General features: G+C 40.4%; 1 protein-coding gene across 1 annotated transcript in view; it reads left to right on the forward strand.

The window, feature by feature from the left end:
• VWDE (von Willebrand factor D and EGF domains) overlaps window positions 1–17267 on the forward strand; it is a 211352-nt gene extending 194085 nt beyond the window's left edge. Inside the window, exons 24-31 of the mRNA XM_073629535.1 lie at window positions 593–688; window positions 2231–2326; window positions 3644–3739; window positions 5359–5454; window positions 11262–11357; window positions 12520–12615; window positions 12726–12829; window positions 15397–17267. Of these exons, the coding sequence (XP_073485636.1) occupies window positions 593–688; window positions 2231–2326; window positions 3644–3739; window positions 5359–5454; window positions 11262–11357; window positions 12520–12615; window positions 12726–12829; window positions 15397–15411 (695 nt within the window). The 3' untranslated portion in view covers window positions 15412–17267. The remainder of the gene's footprint in view (window positions 1–592; window positions 689–2230; window positions 2327–3643; window positions 3740–5358; window positions 5455–11261; window positions 11358–12519; window positions 12616–12725; window positions 12830–15396) is intronic.
• The last annotated feature ends 1686 nt before the right edge of the window (window positions 17268–18953 follow it).

The following is an 18953-nucleotide window of genomic DNA, read 5'->3' on the forward strand; positions in this document are numbered from 1 at the left end:
ATGATTATTATAATGTATTGGATCAGAACCAGAACCAAGGTCCGGTATTATTATTTCTGCCCCTGGTCAAATTGAATATAGAGCGTGCACGCGTTGAAGTAATTACCCCGAGATACTCAGTTCAGAGTAAAATACTTTCTCTTTAATATTTCCTCTTTTCAAGACTTATATACCATTTCGTTAAGATTAAGATACGTCAAATAAGACTGGCGCATGCAAACCACAAAACAACCACAAGATATATATATTCATTGTGACAAACAAATATAGGCTTCCATATGAGGAAGTAGCTATGTTCTTGCAATGTTCTTGCTTCTTCTAAAATGTTGGTGTTAACTTTGAGTGTATTTTCAGAGCAGGTGCGATTCTTCTGTTAACTGTTCTTTCTGTTCACTCTTGCAGTTCCACAGCAAGGGAGGGATAAGCTTTGCAAATATCTGCTGAATATGTTTTAAGGTTGATAAGCAGAAGCTGATATATGTCAGGCTATAAAGGCTATATGTCAGCCTGTACTTATATTTATATTGGAATAGACATTTCATCATGACATTCCCACATCCATTACATAATAATTATTTTTATTTTTTTTTAGCTCACTGTGACCCACCCTGTGAACATGAAGGGATCTGCCAGGCTAGGAATGTTTGTTCCTGTCCATTTGGTTATGTTGGACCTCGCTGTGAAACAAGTAAGTCTGGATCATGCAATATATCCAAAAGGCTTGTATTTTTGGCCCCTGCCTCTGAAAATGCCAGTTGCCTGGCTGTCAGTCATGATAATGCAATGACCTCATCTGAAAGCAAGGAAGGGGATGAGAATCGTTGGCTTCATTTGCTGAGTGCTTGTTTCACGTCCAGTGACTGAGAAATGATTCAACCCAGAGTATCCATAGAACAGCCAGGCAGGTAGCATGAGGTCTGTCATTTCAGAACATGCTACCTGTCACTCCAGGCTTTCACACTGGAGTGACAGTAGAGCTTTACAGGCGCTATTTTTAGAGCTATAGCGCCTGAAAAGTGTGAAAGTTACTTAATAGACCTTTTTCAATTATTGACGCTTTTATTTAAAGCTTGATTGGACCTTCATTCAGGCTGCATAAACATTTTCTGCAGCAAGGGTTAAAATACCTTGTTCTAGCAGCACGCTAGAGAGCCAGACCCCCTGCTCCACATAGAATGAAATGGTCTGACACACCCCTTGCCCAGTGCTCCAATCAGCAGTGCTCACATTCCCTAAGCAGGGCTGTTTATTGGAGTATTTGGCAGGGGCGTGTCAGACCGCTGTACTCTGTGTGGAAGAGAGGAGAGGCTCTCCAGTATGCTGCGAGCACAGAGTTCTTTAACCCTTGCTGTAGAAAATAGTAAAAAAATAAAAAGAAGCCCATTTATTTCTTATGCTGCCTGACTGCATTACATCAATAATTTAGAAAGGTTCAAATGGGCTTTAAATAACTGTCTACTCTATATATTACATAACTATAATCTAGGAAATGGACAAGCTGCCATCTTGGAGGTGGTTCTTCTTTTCCTAAAATTAAAGTATATGTAAACTAAAAATTAAAAAATGTAATATACTGCATATTAGCAGTTCGTAGATGTGATGGCTGCATTTTTTTTTTACTTTTTCAGGCTTCTTTTCCTTTTCTATTTAACTGGTGATCCTGCCAGTAACACACTCCCTGTCCCTTTGTGTCTACACTCATTTCTCCATTATATCTATGGGAGGGAACCATGGTTGTCATACAATCTGGAATCTTCTGCCTTTGCATGCATGCCACACTTTTCACATATTTATTTGTAAAACATTTTGAAAACTATTTATCATTTTCCTTCCATGTCACAATTATGTGCAACTTTGTGTTGGTCTATCACATACAATCCCAATAAAATAAATTTACGTCTTTGGCTGTAACATGACAAAATGTGGAGAATTTCAAGGGGTATGAATTCTTTTTCAAGGCACTGTAGGTCGACCATTCAGACAAAATGGAGCTCTGTGAGTTGTGTTGTATCCGTAGTGAGGGACTAATAGAGACACAAGATAACTGATGATTGATCTAGTTAGATCTGGAAATGATCTATGTCTATAGGTGGTCATCCCAGCTAGAAATCAATAGCAGAAGTGCTCTACAGATGCTGTGATGTGTTCCTAGAGGACAGGTGGCAAGGATGAGATCCATCCCTTACAGTAATGCTCTTATAGCTGCCAATCTTTTATTTTCTTCATACAGTGGTTTGTAACCGGCACTGCGAGAATGGAGGCGAATGTGTGGCCCCCGATGTGTGCAAATGCAAACCCGGCTGGAGTGGACCTACCTGCAGCACAGGTAAGTGTTATTGATGAGAATAATGGAATAAATTATTTAAATGCATCAAAGGTGCCTAGGCTACCTGCCTAATACTTAGCTTTTATAACCCCAGCATTAGAGTAGTGCACCAGTCCACCCCATTCCTTTAATTCTGGGTCTCCAAAATACAATACAAAATTCAATACTTTTCTTTTTACCAAAATTAATGCTATCTTGGACTCTTTCATCCGGTTTTGGTCTGGCGTTCCTTTCTGTATTTCTATGACCTGGGAAAAGTCCATCTGCTTTTCCCACCTGTGAAAAAGCCCACATTCAAAGATCTGTTGACTACATCCTTACTTGTTTAGAGTCCTTACCCCAAATGGTAGTATCCCCAAAGGGGACCATCCAGCAGAAGACAGCCAGCCAAACCTTATCTATAATCTGTCCCTTAGGGCACATACCCACAGGGAGAGTTCTTTTCCCAGGTACCCAGAGGCAGGTTTACAACTAAGGGGCTTTTCACACTAATACCATTAGGAATGGTATTAGGTGTGTTCGGATCCAAACCAAACCCACCTGAGTGATCTGTCCAAGAGGCACTGGCCACCCCCTATTCGCATACAAGGGGCGTGTATATGTGTGGCTGCTGAGTGGGGAATGCTATGCCCAATTATGATTGACCCAGTACAGTAATGGCTTCCTGATAGGATCACTCAAGTGTGTTTGGACTAGGTTCCGAACATGCACGAGCTCATCCCTACTGCCCATGACTTTACCTCATTGCTGGCGACATCTAGTGGAGGCCCAGAGGTATTACTACAGAATCTACTCTAACCACTCCTGCTCCCCCCTACAGTGGTACACTAAGCAGAGAAAGCAGAAATTGTAAAAAAAATTGTAAGAAATACTTACTGTCATTTTCCTTTCCTGGCGCCAGTTCATGGCAGCTTACATGTGGTAGTATGCTTCCACGCTGGCAGCAGGAAAACTGAAAATGTTATTAAATACATACTGTAATTTTACTTTCCTGGTGCCAATTAATGGCAGCATACTACCACATGTATGCTGCTATGTTGGCACGAGGAAAGAAGAAGTTGGACAGCACAGGATTTGGAAAACAGGGCCACCCAGTCCACATACGAGAAGCAGAGTCATGTCAGAACTGCTTATCTCTATATTTTAATATTCTCAATGGAAAGTTCAATTATTGTAGCCTCTATTAATCTCTCATGACAGTGGCCCTTTAAATACTGCTGAAATCATTTCGGGGTGTATGATTTCTGTATATTGCATATGTTTGAACTGCATAGACAGTATTTTATAAAGTTTTCTTTTCTGTTTGAATTTATTTAGTGGTGTGCCACCCCGTGTGCCTCAATGGTGGCACTTGTCTGAAGTCCAACGTGTGTCTCTGCCCCAATGGCTTCTATGGAGCTCAGTGCCAGAATGGTGAGTCTCCTGCTGTCTACAGTCTATGTCAACTAAGAATATGAAACACAAGTCTCATACAGATGACTTTATAATACATGTACTGTATGTACTGTCTTATAATCCTATAATCTTATAGGAATATTTTATTATGATAAAGGAATATGGTACAGCGCTGCGCTAAAAGCAAACTAAGGAAGCAGCCAACACACCCGTAGACTCAGGGACAAAAATAACAATAAAAAATTCAAAGTGTGGCGCTATTTGTTAAGTGTATACAATATAAAGGCCTAAGCGTTAAGTAACATCAAATCATTACAATGTGAACAAGAAGAATACCACGTGAGCACATGTGACTGGTGAGCAAAATAATAATACATATATGTGTTCAATTCAAATAAACATCAAAAACAATGTCAAATATAAAGTCCAAAACACCAAAAAGAAAAAGTCTGTAATAACAGTGCCTAAACGATGATGAGCAGGTGTTTTCTTGTACGTGCAGAAAAATTATTTAGACCCGGTAGCCTGGTAGATAAATTGACCATGGAAGACCAGAGGTGCACGGAAGTTTGAAAACAGTGCCAGGACCATCACCAGAAAATATGGAGGCTTACCAGAAGTAATGGCCTGAAATAGCATATGCCATACAGGTCAAAAAAGCTTGATGACCAACAGGTCTAGGTGTGTTATCTGGTCAGATGTCATCACCGCACAAAACGAGGGGGAGGGGGAAATGGTCAGCACGACAATCCATCCATGTGTCTATTATTTATATGGTTGAGAAATCACTTTGAAAAACACCCCCTAGCAATTCTCCCTCAGTCCCTGCTCCAATTCTGAAGACTCCGGGGGTATGACATAATTTGCCTAGGCCTGGATCCAGGAAGTAACAGAAAGCATGATTGTCCTGGCAAACTTGGGACAGTTGGCAAGTATAGATGTGACCTCCGCTGTCTCAGATCCTACTGCAGGCGTCCGGAAGAGTGCAGATCACATGATTGATGAGGATGAACGTTGACAGGAATGTGAATTTCTAACCCTTACCGGGTCTAAATAATTTTTCTGCACGTACAAGAAAACACCTGCTCATCATCGTTTAGGCACTGTTATTACAGACTTTTTCTTTGGTGTTTTGGACTTTATATTTGATATTGTTTTTGATGTTTATTTGAATTGAACACATATATGTATTATTATTTTGCTCACCAGTCACATGTGCTCACGTGGTATTCTTCTTGTTCACATTGTAATGATTTGATGTTACTTAACGCTTAGGCCTTTATATTGTATACACTTAACAAATAGCGCCACACTTTGAATTTTTTATTGATATTTTATTATGAAACTTGTGTATTATGTGCATATTGTTAATGTGTACACAAATTCTAACAATTAACTCTTTTTTTTCTTTGCTTCCCTTTGCTCTGTTTATTCTACCATTGAAATTGTTGTGCTATATCTGTTCAAAAGGTGCACAAAAATATTGAATAGGAAAATTATATAAAGTAATGTACGGCCAGGTAATAATGATATATTATGATATATTCATTTTCTGTTATTAGTCTCACACTGACCTTTACATGATTTGACAATGATGGGTGATGTATACCCCTGTTTACTGTGTTGTATGATTTCAGCGGTGTGCAGCCCCCCATGTAAGAATGGCGGTCAGTGTATGAGGAATAATATGTGCAGCTGTCCAGACGGATACATCGGGAAAAGATGTCAGACAAGTAAGTGAATGTGAATGTCTCTGCACTGAGCTCTGCTTCTTCTCTGTTCTGTCCCCAGTTTCTGGTTTATACTGAGGAAAAAATGCATATGAGACAAGAGTGAGAGAGGAGAGAAAAGAGAGATAGTAAAGCAAGAATAATATAGAGAGAGAAGGACAGAAGTAATGGGCAGAGAAAAAAAATAGAGGTGAAAGAAAGAGAAAAGAAAAGTAAAGGAAAGAAAGAACAAAATAGAAGAGAAAGGAGAAGGAAAGAAAAAACGAAAGATCTAAACTATGTGGCATGTTCACCAATGCCATCAGCATGGCGCACAAGATGGGTAAACTAGAGATACGAGGAGGATTTGGATTTTGTGTGAATTTTAGAGATCTGGTTCAACAGCTCTCATGATTGACTGGCAACCATTCAAGGGTATATATACCCTTTATCGCAGTGATAGAGATGGTAAAAAAGGGGGAGGGGTATGCCTGTATATCAAGAATAATGTACAAGTGAATGTGAGAGATGACATCACTAAGGGAGCTAAGGAGGAGGTGGAATCCTTATAGGTAGAGCTCCAAAGGAATGAAGCTAAGGGGAAAATAATACTGGGAGTATGCTATAGGCCCCCTAATCTGAGGGAGGAAGGGGAGATGGATCTCCTATCACAAGTTGGATTAGCAGTAAGGATGGCAAGTGTTATCATATTGGGGTATTTTAATTATCCAGACAGGGTAGAGGGAACCACGCATTCGTCTAAGGCTTGACAGTTCCTTAATGTCTTGCAGGACAATTGTATGGGTCAGATGGTAGACGCACAAACTAGAAATAAAGCTTTACTGGATCTACTGATTAACAACAATACAGACCTGATCACGGATGTGGTAAAACGGGGCAATTTAGGAAACAGCGATCACAGGTCAATTGGCTTCAGTATAAATAACACAAATAGGAAACATAAGGGGAATACAAAGACACTGAATTTCAAAAGAGCCAACTTCCCTAAACTACGAACCTTGTTAGAAGGTATGAGTCGGGATAAAATCTTAGGAACAAAGAACATGGAGGAGAGATGGGTTTGCTTTAAGAGCATATTAAATAAGAGCATTAGCCAATGCATCCCATTGGGTAATAAATTTAAAAGAGCGAACAAAAGTCCTGGATGGCTTAACTCCAATGTAAAAATGCATATAAAAGCAAAGAAGGCCTTCAAAAAATACAAGGTTGAGGGATCATCATCAGCATTCAGACGTTATAAAGAATGCAACAAGTAATATAAGGGTGCAATTAGGGCGGCTAAGATAGAAAAGGAAAGACACAGCAGAGGAGAGCAAAAACAAAAACCCAAGAAATTCTTTAAGTATGTAAACAGTAAAAAAGGGAGGACAGACCATATTGGCCCCATAAAGAATGAGGAAGGACATCTGGTTGCAAAGGATGGGGAGATGGCGAAGGTATTGAATGTATTCTTCTCCTCAGTCTTCACGAGGGAATCAGGGGCCTTCAGTAACCAAAACTGCAGTGTTTATCCTCATGACACATCACAGGAAGCACCTCCATGGTTAGCAGAGGACAGAATTAAAATTAGACTTGAGAAACTTAACATTAATAAATGACCAGGACCAGATGGCTTGCATCCGAGGGTACTTAGGGAACTCAGTCAAGTAAATACCAGACCATTGTTCCTAATTTTCACTGACAGTCTACTGACTGAAATGGTACCAGCTGATTGGAGAAAAGCCAATGTAGCACCAATATTTAAAAAGGGCCCAAAATACATCCCTGGGAATTACAGACCAGTTAGCCTAACATCAATAGTATGTAAGCTCTTAGAGGGGATGATTTTAGTAACGAGAATGGTATCATTAGCAGTAATCAGCATGGATTCATGAAGAATCGTTCTTGCCAAACTAATCTAACCTTCTATGAGGAGGTGAGTTGCCATCTAGATAAAGGAAGGCCCGTAGACGTGGTGTATCTGGATTTTGCAAAAGCGTTTACTGTACAAAATAAGTTCAGTTGGCATGGACCATAGGGTGAGTATATGGATTGAAAACTGGCTACAAGGGCGAGTTCAGAGGGTGGTGATAAATGGGGAGTACTCGGAATGGTAAGGGGTGGGAAGTGGGGTCCCCGAGGGTTCTGTGCTGGGACCAATCCTATTTATTTTGTTCATAAACGACCTGGAGGATGGGGTAAACAGTTCAATCTCTGTATTTGCGGACGATACTAAGCTAAGCAGGGTATTAACTTCTTCACAGGATGTGGAAACCTTGCAAAAAGATCTGAACAAATTAACGGGGTGGGCAACTACATGGCAAATGAGGTTTAATGTAGAAAAATGTAAAATAATGCATTTGGGTGTCAAAAATATGAATGCAATCTATACACGGGGGGGAGATCCTCTGGGGGAATCTAGGATGGAAAAGGACCTGGGGGTTCTAGTAGATGATAGGCTCAGCAATGGCATGCAATGCCAAGCAGCTGCTGCTAACAAAGCAAAGTAGAATATTGTCATGCATTAAAAAGGGATCAACTCCAGAGATAAAACAATAATTCTCCCGCTCTAAAAGACTCTGGTCCGGCCGCACCTAGAGTATGCTGTCCAGTTCTGGGCACCAGAAGGAAGGATGTACTGGAAATGGAGCGGCAACAAAGCTAATAAAGGGACTGGAGGATATTAGTTATGAGGAAAGGTTGCGAGCACTGAACTTTTTGTCTCTGGAGAAGAGACACTTGAGAGGGGATATGATTTAAATGTATAAATACCTGACTGGTGACCCCACAACAGGGATACAACTTTAGACACGTGGCCACTCATTAAAATTAGAAGAAAAGAGGTTTAACTGTAAACTACGTAGAGGGTTCTTTACTGTAAGAGCGGCAAGGATGTGGAATTCCCTTCCACAGGCGGTGGTATCAGTGGGGGGCATCGATAGTTTAAAAAACTATTAGATAAGCACCTGAACGACCGCAACATACAGGGATATACAATGTAATACTGACATATAATCACACACATAGGTTGGACTTGACGGACTTGTGTCTTTTTTCAACCTCACTTACTATGTAACTATGTAACTATGAAAGAGAAGAGAAAGGGGGAGGAAAGAAAGAACAAATGAGAAGAGAAGGGGAAAGAAAAAAGAACAAAAAAGAGAAAAGAAAGGAGAAAGAAAGAAAGAATGAAGAAGAGGAAAAGAAAGAACGAAAGGGAAGAGAAAGGAGAAGGAAAGAAAGAAAAAAAAGAGAAGAGAAAGGAGAAGGAAAGAAAGAAAAAAAAAGAGAAGAGAAAAGAGAAGGAAATGAAAGAAAAAAAAAAGAAGTGAAAGGAGAAGGAAAGAAAGAAATAGAAGAGAAAGGAGAAGAAAAGAAAGAAAGAAAGAAAGAAAGAAAGAAAGAAAGAAAGAAAGAAAGAAAGAAAGCAGACAATGAGTGAGTGAGAAAGAAAGAAAGAAAGAAAGAAAGAAAGAAAGAAAGAAAGAAAGAAAGAAAGAAAGAAAGAAAGAAAGAAAGAAAGAAAGAAAGAAAGAAAGAAAGAAAGAAAGCAGACAATGAGTAAGTGAGACAGCAAGAAAGAAAGAAAGAAAGAAAGAAAGAAAGAAAGAAAGAAAGAAAGAAAGAAAGAAAGAAAGCAGACAATGAGTAAGTGAGACAGCAAGAAAGAAAGAAAGAAAGAAAGAAAGCAGACAATGAGTAAGTGAGACAGCAAGAAAGAAAGAAAGAAAGAAAGAAAGAAAGAAAGAAAGAAAGAAAGAAAGAAAAAGCAGACAATGAGTAAGTGAGACAGCAAGAAAGAAAGAAAGAAAGAAAGAAAGAAAGAAAGAAAGAAAGCAGACAATGAGTAAGTGAGACAGCAAGAAAGAAAGAAAGAAAGAAAGAAAGAAAGAAAGAAAGAAAGAAAGAAAGAAAGAAAGAAAGAAAGAAAGAAAGAAAGAAAGAAAGAAAGAAAGAAAGAAAGCAGACAATGAGTAAGTGAGACAGCAAGAAAGAAAGAAAGAAAGAAAGAAAGAAAGAAAGAAAGAAAGAAAGAAAGAAAGAAAGAAAGAAAGAAAGAAAGAAAGAAAGAAAGCAGACAATGAGTAAGTGAGACAGCAAGAAAGAAAGAAAGAAAGAAAGAAAGAAAGAAAGAAAGAAAGAAAGCAGACAATGAGTAAGTGAGACAGCAAGAAAGAAAGAAAGAAAGAAAGAAAGAAAGAAAGAAAGAAAGAAAGAAAGAAAGAAAGCAGACAATGAGTAAGTGAGACAGCAAGAAAGAAAGAAAGAAAGAAAGCAGACAATGAGTAAGTGAGACAGCAAGAAAGAAAGAAAGAAAGAAAGCAGACAATGAGTAAGTGAGACAGCAAGAAAGAAAATAGAGGAGAGAGAAGGGAGAGAAGGTTAAAAGGAAGGGTGAGAAAGGGAGAGAAAAGAAAAAAGAAGAAAAAAGGGAGAGAGAAAGATATAAGGAAGAAGAGGGAGATAATTAAATAAAGAGAGAGAGAAAAGAAGGATAGAGATAGATGGGATTGGGAGAGGTGTCATTGGAGTGATAATAGTGTCATGACCCCTAATCCGCCTTTATAGCAGGTGAGGTATGGGGCCCTGTCACTCACCCAGACCAATCCAAATAGGACTCCAGTCCAACAGAAATATTCAATCTGGAATTCTGCAAACACCTCCTTCAAGTTTGGTGGATCACCTCCAGCATTGCTTGCCAGGCTCAACTGGGAAAATTCCCTCTACAGCTTACAGTACAGAAGAAAGTAGTATTATACTGGGACCACCTAAAAAACAGCAGCCCCGACTCATATGACCATAAAGTCTCACTGACCAACAAAGACCATTCCAAACTGTGTGGCCTGCAACAACTCTTCAGAAACTTGTCCATCCAAAACTCCCAACAATGTGGCCTGACAGAATCCCAAATAAAGGGCATAATAAATAACTGTAATGAAGAAGTGTCAAGGAATAGAGATATAAAATAAACTCTCAGAAACTACTTACCAGTCACTACAAAAAAGACTACAACTGGCCCCATACCTTGAGATGCTTCAAGACCCCAAAGACAGACAGACCCTGTGCCTGTACAGACTGAGTGCATACAGCCTGGAAATCGTCTCAGGATGGTACAGACAGACCTACAAACCCAAGGAGATTAGACTATGCAGGGATGGGACCAATTGGTCCTGGAGAATGAGGCCCATTTCCTGCTGTGGTGCCCCAACTACTCATCAGTGAGGGGCACTAACCAGAGACTCTCCGATCTCATCCCAGACTTAACTTCTATAGAATAGAAAGAGAAACTCCACATTATACTGGGAGAAGAGGAGCCAATGGTGAAAATAGCTGCACAATATGTCAGATAGAGAGGGACATGAGAAACTGTTGACTTCCAAATCCCCTCCATGGACTTACCTCCTATTCCCCTTTATCACTTACCCTGGTACCATTCCTGGACTCACCTCCTATACCAGTTTATATAATCCCTTACCCTAGTAACGTTCCTGGACTAACTTCCTCCTCCCATTATATTATACTTTTCTTCCAACATTGTCCAAAGAGTTAAGGAGTAGAAGGGAGATGGAGTGAAAGAGTAGGACAAAAAAAAAAAGACAAATAAGGGCAAGAGGAGGGAGTGGGATATATACTGTATATTTTATAGTGAACAGAACTTAAACCAAAACCTAAAGGTTGTCGTGTCACAACACAACTGGAGGATAATCTTTGTAATTACCTCCAGTGTATAAAAGTCCAGAGGACAAGTAGTTGTAGCACATGTCTGTTCTTTATTCCGTCCATACAGGATATAAAGTATATACTCTGGATTCTGGATTGTCTTTTTTTAGGTGTTTGTGACCCAAGATGTATGAACGGAGGAAAGTGTGTCGGTCCCAATATTTGCTCCTGTCCATCAGGCTGGAAAGGAAAGCGATGCAATACACGTAAGGGGAGATTTCTCAATGAATGCAGGATCTATATGTACTATACATGCGTGTGTGTGTGTAATCGTATACTACCCTGGCCGCATGGCATGGGGCACTGTTTTTTTTTTATCTGCCCTTGGGGCCCCTGCAGACATGAATCTGTGCTTCTCTATTGCCCTGTATTGGCAGTGATTTTCAGCAGTGTCATGTAATGGGTATCCAGTCTATGACTGTCTCCTGAAGCATGTCCCCAGTCTCCAACAACTTCTCTAGCATGTTCACAGTCTTTGACAATCTTCTACAGCATGTCTTCAGTCTCTAACCATCTCTTGTATCATGTCCACAGTCTCTAACTATCTCTTGTATTATGTATGCAGTCTCTAATCATCTCCTGTATCATGTCCACAGTCTCTGACCATCACCTGCACAATGTCCGCTGTCTCTGACTATCTCTTGTATCATGTCTGCAGTCTCTGACCATCTCTGGGATCTTGTCTGCAGTCTCTGACCATCTCTTGTATCTTGTCTGTAGTCTCTAACCATCTCTTGTATCATATCCACAGTCTCTGGCCATCACATGTACAATGTCTGCAGTCTCTGACCATCTCTTGTATCCAGTCTACTTTCTCTAACCATCTCCTGTAACATATCCACAGTCTCTGACCATCTCTTGTATCCTGTCCATAGTCTCTAACCATCTCTTGTATCCACAGTCTCTGACCATCTCCTGTACAATGTCTGCAGTCTCTGACCATCTCTTATATCATGTCCGCAGTCTCTTGTATCATTCCATTAGTCTTTGACTGTATCCTATTGTGTGTCTGCTGTCCCTGACACTGATTATTCACTGAATATTATGTTCGGCCCTTTGGTGATGTTAAGGGCCACACATCAGGCCCCCTACAAGAAAGTTGGCCACCACTGGTATACTATATGTGAGTTCTGCCTTTCCACAATAAAAGAAGAAAAATGGGACTCTTGAAAACCTCATAAGCTCTGTGTTACTTTAACTAATTACAAAAACATATAGTTATCCTCTATTTGAATAGAAAACACAGGGACAGTGAATCTGATACATTCATATGTTCAATATAACAACGTTTTATAGCACTTACTGTGTTTTTCTTCCCGCTGTATATTTACCTTGATTAATTGAAATGTTGGTCTCTGATTTCCACAGCAATATGTCTCCAGAAATGTAAGAATGGGGGTGAGTGTATTGGCCCTAACACATGCCAGTGCCCCCCGGAATGGGAAGGGGCTCAGTGCCAGAGCCGTAAGTAATGCTTTGTATCTCAGGGTGGTGTGCCATGTCTGTTTATATACATTTATATCACAAGACAGGAAAATGTCTCCTTGTTCATCAGGTTTTCTGTGTTATTTCAGCCGTGTGTAATTACAAGTGTTTATATGGCGGTCGATGTATCTCACCCAACGTATGTTCCTGTCGCCCTGGATACACTGGAGTAATGTGTAGTCAGAGAATACAGGTAATGGATGGGTGCTTTTTTTTAAGTATGCTCCATATATCTAGTAGTAGCTAGTCACAATCATCTGGACTTTTCGTAGCATTTCCCATAATTCAGGCCTTTGAGGTCTGGTATGGATTTTGAGGGGAAACCCTATGCAAAAATCAAGAATAAAAAGTGTAGGGTCCCCTCAAAAAACCAACACCAGACCCTTAACTGAACATGCAGCCTGGCAGGCCATGAAAAGAGGGGATGATCCCACAATGTACATCCAATATCAGCTATGTCATCCAATGATGAAATTGACGTCAGTCACCATGCCCAACGCTCTCCATCCCACAAAATGAAAGACCTTTGACTGCCGGTACAATCCGATCCCAATGACTGCTTGCCTGCAAATATCAGTTCCCGGGATCTTCTGGGTGACTTCATTGACCAGATATGGACATGACTAAAAATCACTGCCCCTCGCAACTCGGATTCATTTTATTTTTTTTCTTTGGTGAAAGTTCTTAAGGGCAGTGCCCAGGGGCCCAAGGTTTCATGCCATTTGTTAGACAATCCCTCGCCTAAAAAATGTCCAGAACTGATTTTTAACATACAGCTTCCATTAACTTCGATGAGGTTCAGATTTGGCACCTAAACTTCTGTGGTGTTCACCGAATCTGCCTCGAACCAAACCCAAGTATGTTTGGCTCATTCCTACTTTACACTGTTGCTCTGAGATCTTCCAACTGCCACCTTATTTCCCTTTATGTTGAGTTTACTATCCTAATTTGTTTTAGAAATATAAAAGAGCGATGGCAAAAAAATTACCAAGTGGTCCATCAAGTCTTCCCCCATATATATATATATATATATATATATATATATATATATATATATATATATATATATATATATATACACACGGTATAATATAATTTTATATATATATATAATATAGTTTTTTTAATTTAATCTTCCTTTTCTGGGTATAGCTCTATATTTGTCCCAAGCATGTTTAAATCCACTTACTGTTGACTGACTCTACCTCTGCTGGAAGTCTATTCCAAGCATTAGCTATTGTTTCAATAAAATAATACTTCCTGGGATTAGTTTTTTAGTTTGAGCTTATTTTTCCATGTTCTGTGTCTTAGCTTAATTTTAAAAATATTGCCAGGAGTGCACATGTGAGCCATTGTGTTTCATGTACCAAGGAAGGTTTTGGTGGCCCTCTCAGTCGGCTTGACCTTTATTTGATGATCTGCCATGACATACCAGCACTATCAGAGAGGATCTATTCTAACCATACTGCATGTGATTCAGTTCATGGACTCCTGTAGTACTATACTTCCATGCAGGGGGTGCCTGCCCTTAGTGCTCTAAGAGGTGCTCCTATACCTGGCCGTTGAAGCCCTGAACTATCTTCCAGAGATGTGTTCAATTGGAATGGTTTTATTCAGATTTTTATGCTCCATAACTGGATAATTAGGTAACGCTGCATAGCATAATATTTGATCCCTTTGGACTTACTCCTCTTAGGGAGCAGGGGGGGGTAAGCCCCATGAAACGCGTAGAGGAACTTGATACTGTCAACACAAGCAATAACATTTGCCAAGTGGAGTTTACCTCTCTGTATGGGAGGAATGTAGTCATCAGTAGTAAAAATGGTTTATGTTTAATAACCAAGGAGAACATATCTATGCAGTATAAGTCTTGTCTATAGGTCTATGTTTGTTTAAAGTGGTTGTAAAGTCAGAAGGTTTTTTTTAAGGTAAAAATCCTTCTGCATACAGCTTCTCCCGCAGCTCTCCTAAATACATACCTGAGCCGGCCTTGATCCAGCGATGTGCCAGAGAGTCAAGGCTCTCTGGGGTCTCTTGCTCCTGATTGGCTCAGATACAGCATCAGGAGCCATTGGCTGCAGCTGTTGTCAATCAGAGCCTGTAGGGAGGGTGTGGTGGGCAGAGCCAAGTTCCGCTCTGTATGACTTATGGACACTCAGAACGGGACTCTGGAGTAAGCATACTCAAGTGCCCCTATAGCATGTGGCTTTCTATGGGGGCACTCAGCAGGGGAGGGGATGGTGGAGCCAGAAGCGCCAGCGGGGGGACCTGAGAAGAGGAGGATCGGGACTGCTCTGTGCAAAGTCATTGCACAGAGCAGGTAAGTATGACATGTTTCTTATTTTATAACAAAAAAAAGCAAGCCTTTGCTATTTTAATGTATAGAAGTTTAGTTACGGTGAATTTTATTGTTTTTGTAAAAATAAAACAGTACAGAGGTGTTTATTACCCCCTTATTTTTCTTTATGATACTGCAATGTGTGGTATTACTGGGGCACCCTAAAAGTCCATTTTGTGCTTTGTGCATTTTTTGAGGGTTAAAGATACTGCCCTCCTGAACCTTATTCACCCCCTTGATGTATTTAGAGGTTTCAATTACGTCTCCCCTTTTTCTTCTTTCCTCCAGACTGTACAGTACATATTAAGTCTCAACTGATTTGTTTTATTAGGTTTGTTGCAAAGTTTGGATAGAGTCCCTAATAAAAAAAAAAGTTTGGATAAAGTTTCAGTATTCAAACTTTCTCCATTTTTAATCTACAGGGAGCACGCGGGTGAAGGAAGACTCAACTGAGTGCTACAGAAAACACTGAGTGAACTAAATATCCAGCAGGACTCGACTGTACTCAACACCCAATATTTAATATTCCAATGACGAATATTAGTGGCATTCTAAGACCAGAGGACGTGACTCAGAGGACACAGAGGTAGAGCTGGCTTATACCTGGATCGTCATACAAGAAGAGAATCACACCTGATCAAACAGCAAGATCTGAGATCTCTTTTTATACTGTATTTTTTTTTCTACAAATGTAGCATCTGAACAGCTGTAATCCAACCAGGACCTGCTACTGTAACTGTTATTTATGTATATTCTCAGATATGGAAACTTTATTTGTTATTTTTAATTTGGGTTTTTGGATGTAATTTAAAAATTTACTATAACAAGATTTTTTTTTTTGTAACAAAACTTATTGTGTGTCTCTTCAACCATTTCATGACTAGAAGTCATTGATGCCTAGGCCAAAGTTTAACAGCATCAGCATGCAGTGAACTTACCAAATACTCTATAACTAATTTGCACACCTAAATATTTTTTTTAATGACATATAAGGTTTTTTTTTGGTTTTGGTATGCTGCTTTAATAAAAAGCCCTGCTCTGTTTTTCTAAAGGCTGAAAAATGCATATGTTTTTAAAATTACTTTATTGCTATTTTTTAATAGTGCAACTGTATCTGACAGTTACACTATTAAACAGATGGTGATGCAGATCAACAATGCAGCCTGAAGGTGGCAGTCTTCATTTACAGACTGAATGCTTTTATTTTTATCAATAACAACTCCAGCCTGCATAACTGACGTAGTGATCACATGATCAGGAACCACTTCGGCTGCTGGCTCTCATAGGGGAGAACATTTATTAACTTGTGCTCGACAAGGGGCATCAATATGCAGATTGCAGTCACAATGGGTTAAAAAAAAGTTAGAAGCCTGTTTAAATAGTTTTCACAAAGGGCATCACATCTATAGCAGTCATATCTACATGATCATATAATTCTTCCTGAAATCTATTGTTTCCCTATAGTGAGCTGTCAGACATATAATAAATGCATGTGGGTATGGAAATAGTCACATGAAGGCAATAAATTATAATGGCAGCTGAGCTTCCCTTTAATTATGAAATTATTAATTAGAGGGAGTACCAGGAAACCCTATAATTATAAAATTATTAATTAGAGGGCGCACCGGGAAATCCAAACCATCAGAGGTTCCTGTAATTGCAGTTTGACAAATGACACCGTGCTGTACAAGATAGATTCCACACTATTGCACTCTGCACATTGGATATTGTTTCGTAGATGCTGCCTGTACGGTATGATTGCATTCATTGTTTTTTTTCACATGGCCAAAAGGGCAAACCTTTAATGTAGTGTAGTATAAACAGATAGATTGCAACTTTTTGTTATCAATGGGAGGATTTTGCTACCATGTGCAGCATGTGTGAGTCTCAGTTCTGACCAGCTGTTCACAGCACACCAATGGAAGAACAATAGACCTAGCAGCCCATGCAGCTGCTAAGGGGCCTGGGATTGGAGGGGACCCTATTAGGCTAATAAGGAAAATCAAGGCATTTTTTTCAACTAAAAAGTGGATGAACGCCTCCGGCCAACGCTCACCCCTGTGCTTGCCGCTTGAAACTTACCAGTGTCATTTCGTGTTTTGTGTTTATAAGTGACAGAGCTCCTTATCTAGTGGCTGCCACAGAACCTCCCTGCCCTGCACATCCTGATCTCTGCAGGGGGTGGGCGGCTATCCCCTAGTTGTGTTGTTCCTGACCTCCTCCCTTTGTGAGTGCATTACTTTTAGCTTTGTTTTACCTATTTATGTGTCATTAAATACTACACTATATTGGATTTTGTTGCACTGCTCTGTTTTTTCTCTACTCTTTATTTACATAGCACACTGGACCCATACTCCTGAACCCTACACTCTGTATGTAGCGCACCCCTGAACCCTGTACTCTGTATGTAGCGCACCCCAGAACCCTGTACTCTGTATGTAGCGCACCCCAGAACCCTGCACTCTGTACATAGCACACCCCAGAACCCTGCACTCTGTACATAGCGTACCCCTGAATGCTGTACATAGTGTACCCCTGAACGCTGTACTCTGTACGTAGCACACCCCAGAACCCTGCACTCTGTACGTAGCGTACCCCTGAATGCTACACTCTGTACGTAGCGTACCCCTGAACGCTGCACTCTGTAGGTAGCGTACCCCTGAACGCTGCACTCTGTACGTAGCATACCCCTGAACTCTGCACTCTGTACATAGCGTACCCCTGAACGCTGCACTCTGTATGTAGCGTAACCCTGAACACTGCACTCTGTACGTAGCATACCCCTGAACACTGCACTCTGTACATCGCATACCCCTGAACGCTGCACTCTGTACGTCGCATACCCCTGAACGCTGCACTCTGTACGTCGCATACCCCTGAACGCTGCACTCTGTATGTAGCACACCCCTAAACGCTGCACTCTCTACATAGCACACCGATTTCTGAGCGTAGCGCACTCCTTAATGCTGCAGTTTGTATGTTGTGCACTCCTGATCTCAGCACTTTGTACGTAGTGCACTCCTGATCTCTGTACATAACGCATCCCTGAACTCTGCACATTTCTGATCTCTGTACATCACACACTCCTATAGTCTGCACTCTATACATAGCGCACCTCTGAACTCTGCACTCTGTACGTAATGCATCCCTAATTTCTGCCCTCTATATGTAGCGCACCCCTGAACTTTGTACACTGTACATAGCATAACTACAAACTCTGCACTCTGTTCATAGCACACATCTGAACTCTGCACTCTGTATATAGTGCACACCTGAACTCTGAAATCTGTATGTAGCACACCCCTGAACTCTGCACATCACACACCCCTAAACTCAGCACATAGTGCACTCCTGAACTCTGCACTCAGTACATCATGCCTCCCAGAACTCTGCACTCTATATGTAGTGCACTCCTGAACTCAGCACTCTGTAGGTAGTGTACCTCTGAACTCAGCACTCTGTATGTTGGGCACTCCTGAATGCTGCACCCTGTGCATAACATACTCCTGGTTTTTAATAATGCCTCTTTAAGACCCCCTCCTCTGTAATTGTATTAGTGCTATTTGACCAAACCCAGGACCACACCCAGGGGACATGTTTGAGCCCTAAGGAAAACTAAACTGAAGTTTTCAGTATACAAGGGCTGAAGTCATACCTCACCATAATCCCTAGTCACAGATTCCCCTCTGTGCAACAAGAAGTGTTTGCTTAGATTTTTTAGTATAAATGTATTGTTCAATGAGCTTCTGTTAGAGACTAAAATTAAAACCTGTATGCCTAATGCAGTTACAAATCCCAGAGCTTTTACTCTGCTAACACCTAATAGGACAGCTTATGTTTGTAAAATATATAAACATGTTTGTATTCGGGTTATAGAGTAATTGTCTGGAAGAGCATTAATATTGGTCAAAAACATAAAATGTAATTATTATTGTTACTACTTCAACTCTAGCTCTTATCCCTAGCAATGATCCCTAGT

The sequence above is a fragment of the Aquarana catesbeiana genome, linkage group LG05 (assembly GCF_042186555.1).
Source record: "Aquarana catesbeiana isolate 2022-GZ linkage group LG05, ASM4218655v1, whole genome shotgun sequence".
Taxonomy (NCBI): domain Eukaryota; kingdom Metazoa; phylum Chordata; class Amphibia; order Anura; family Ranidae; genus Aquarana; species Aquarana catesbeiana.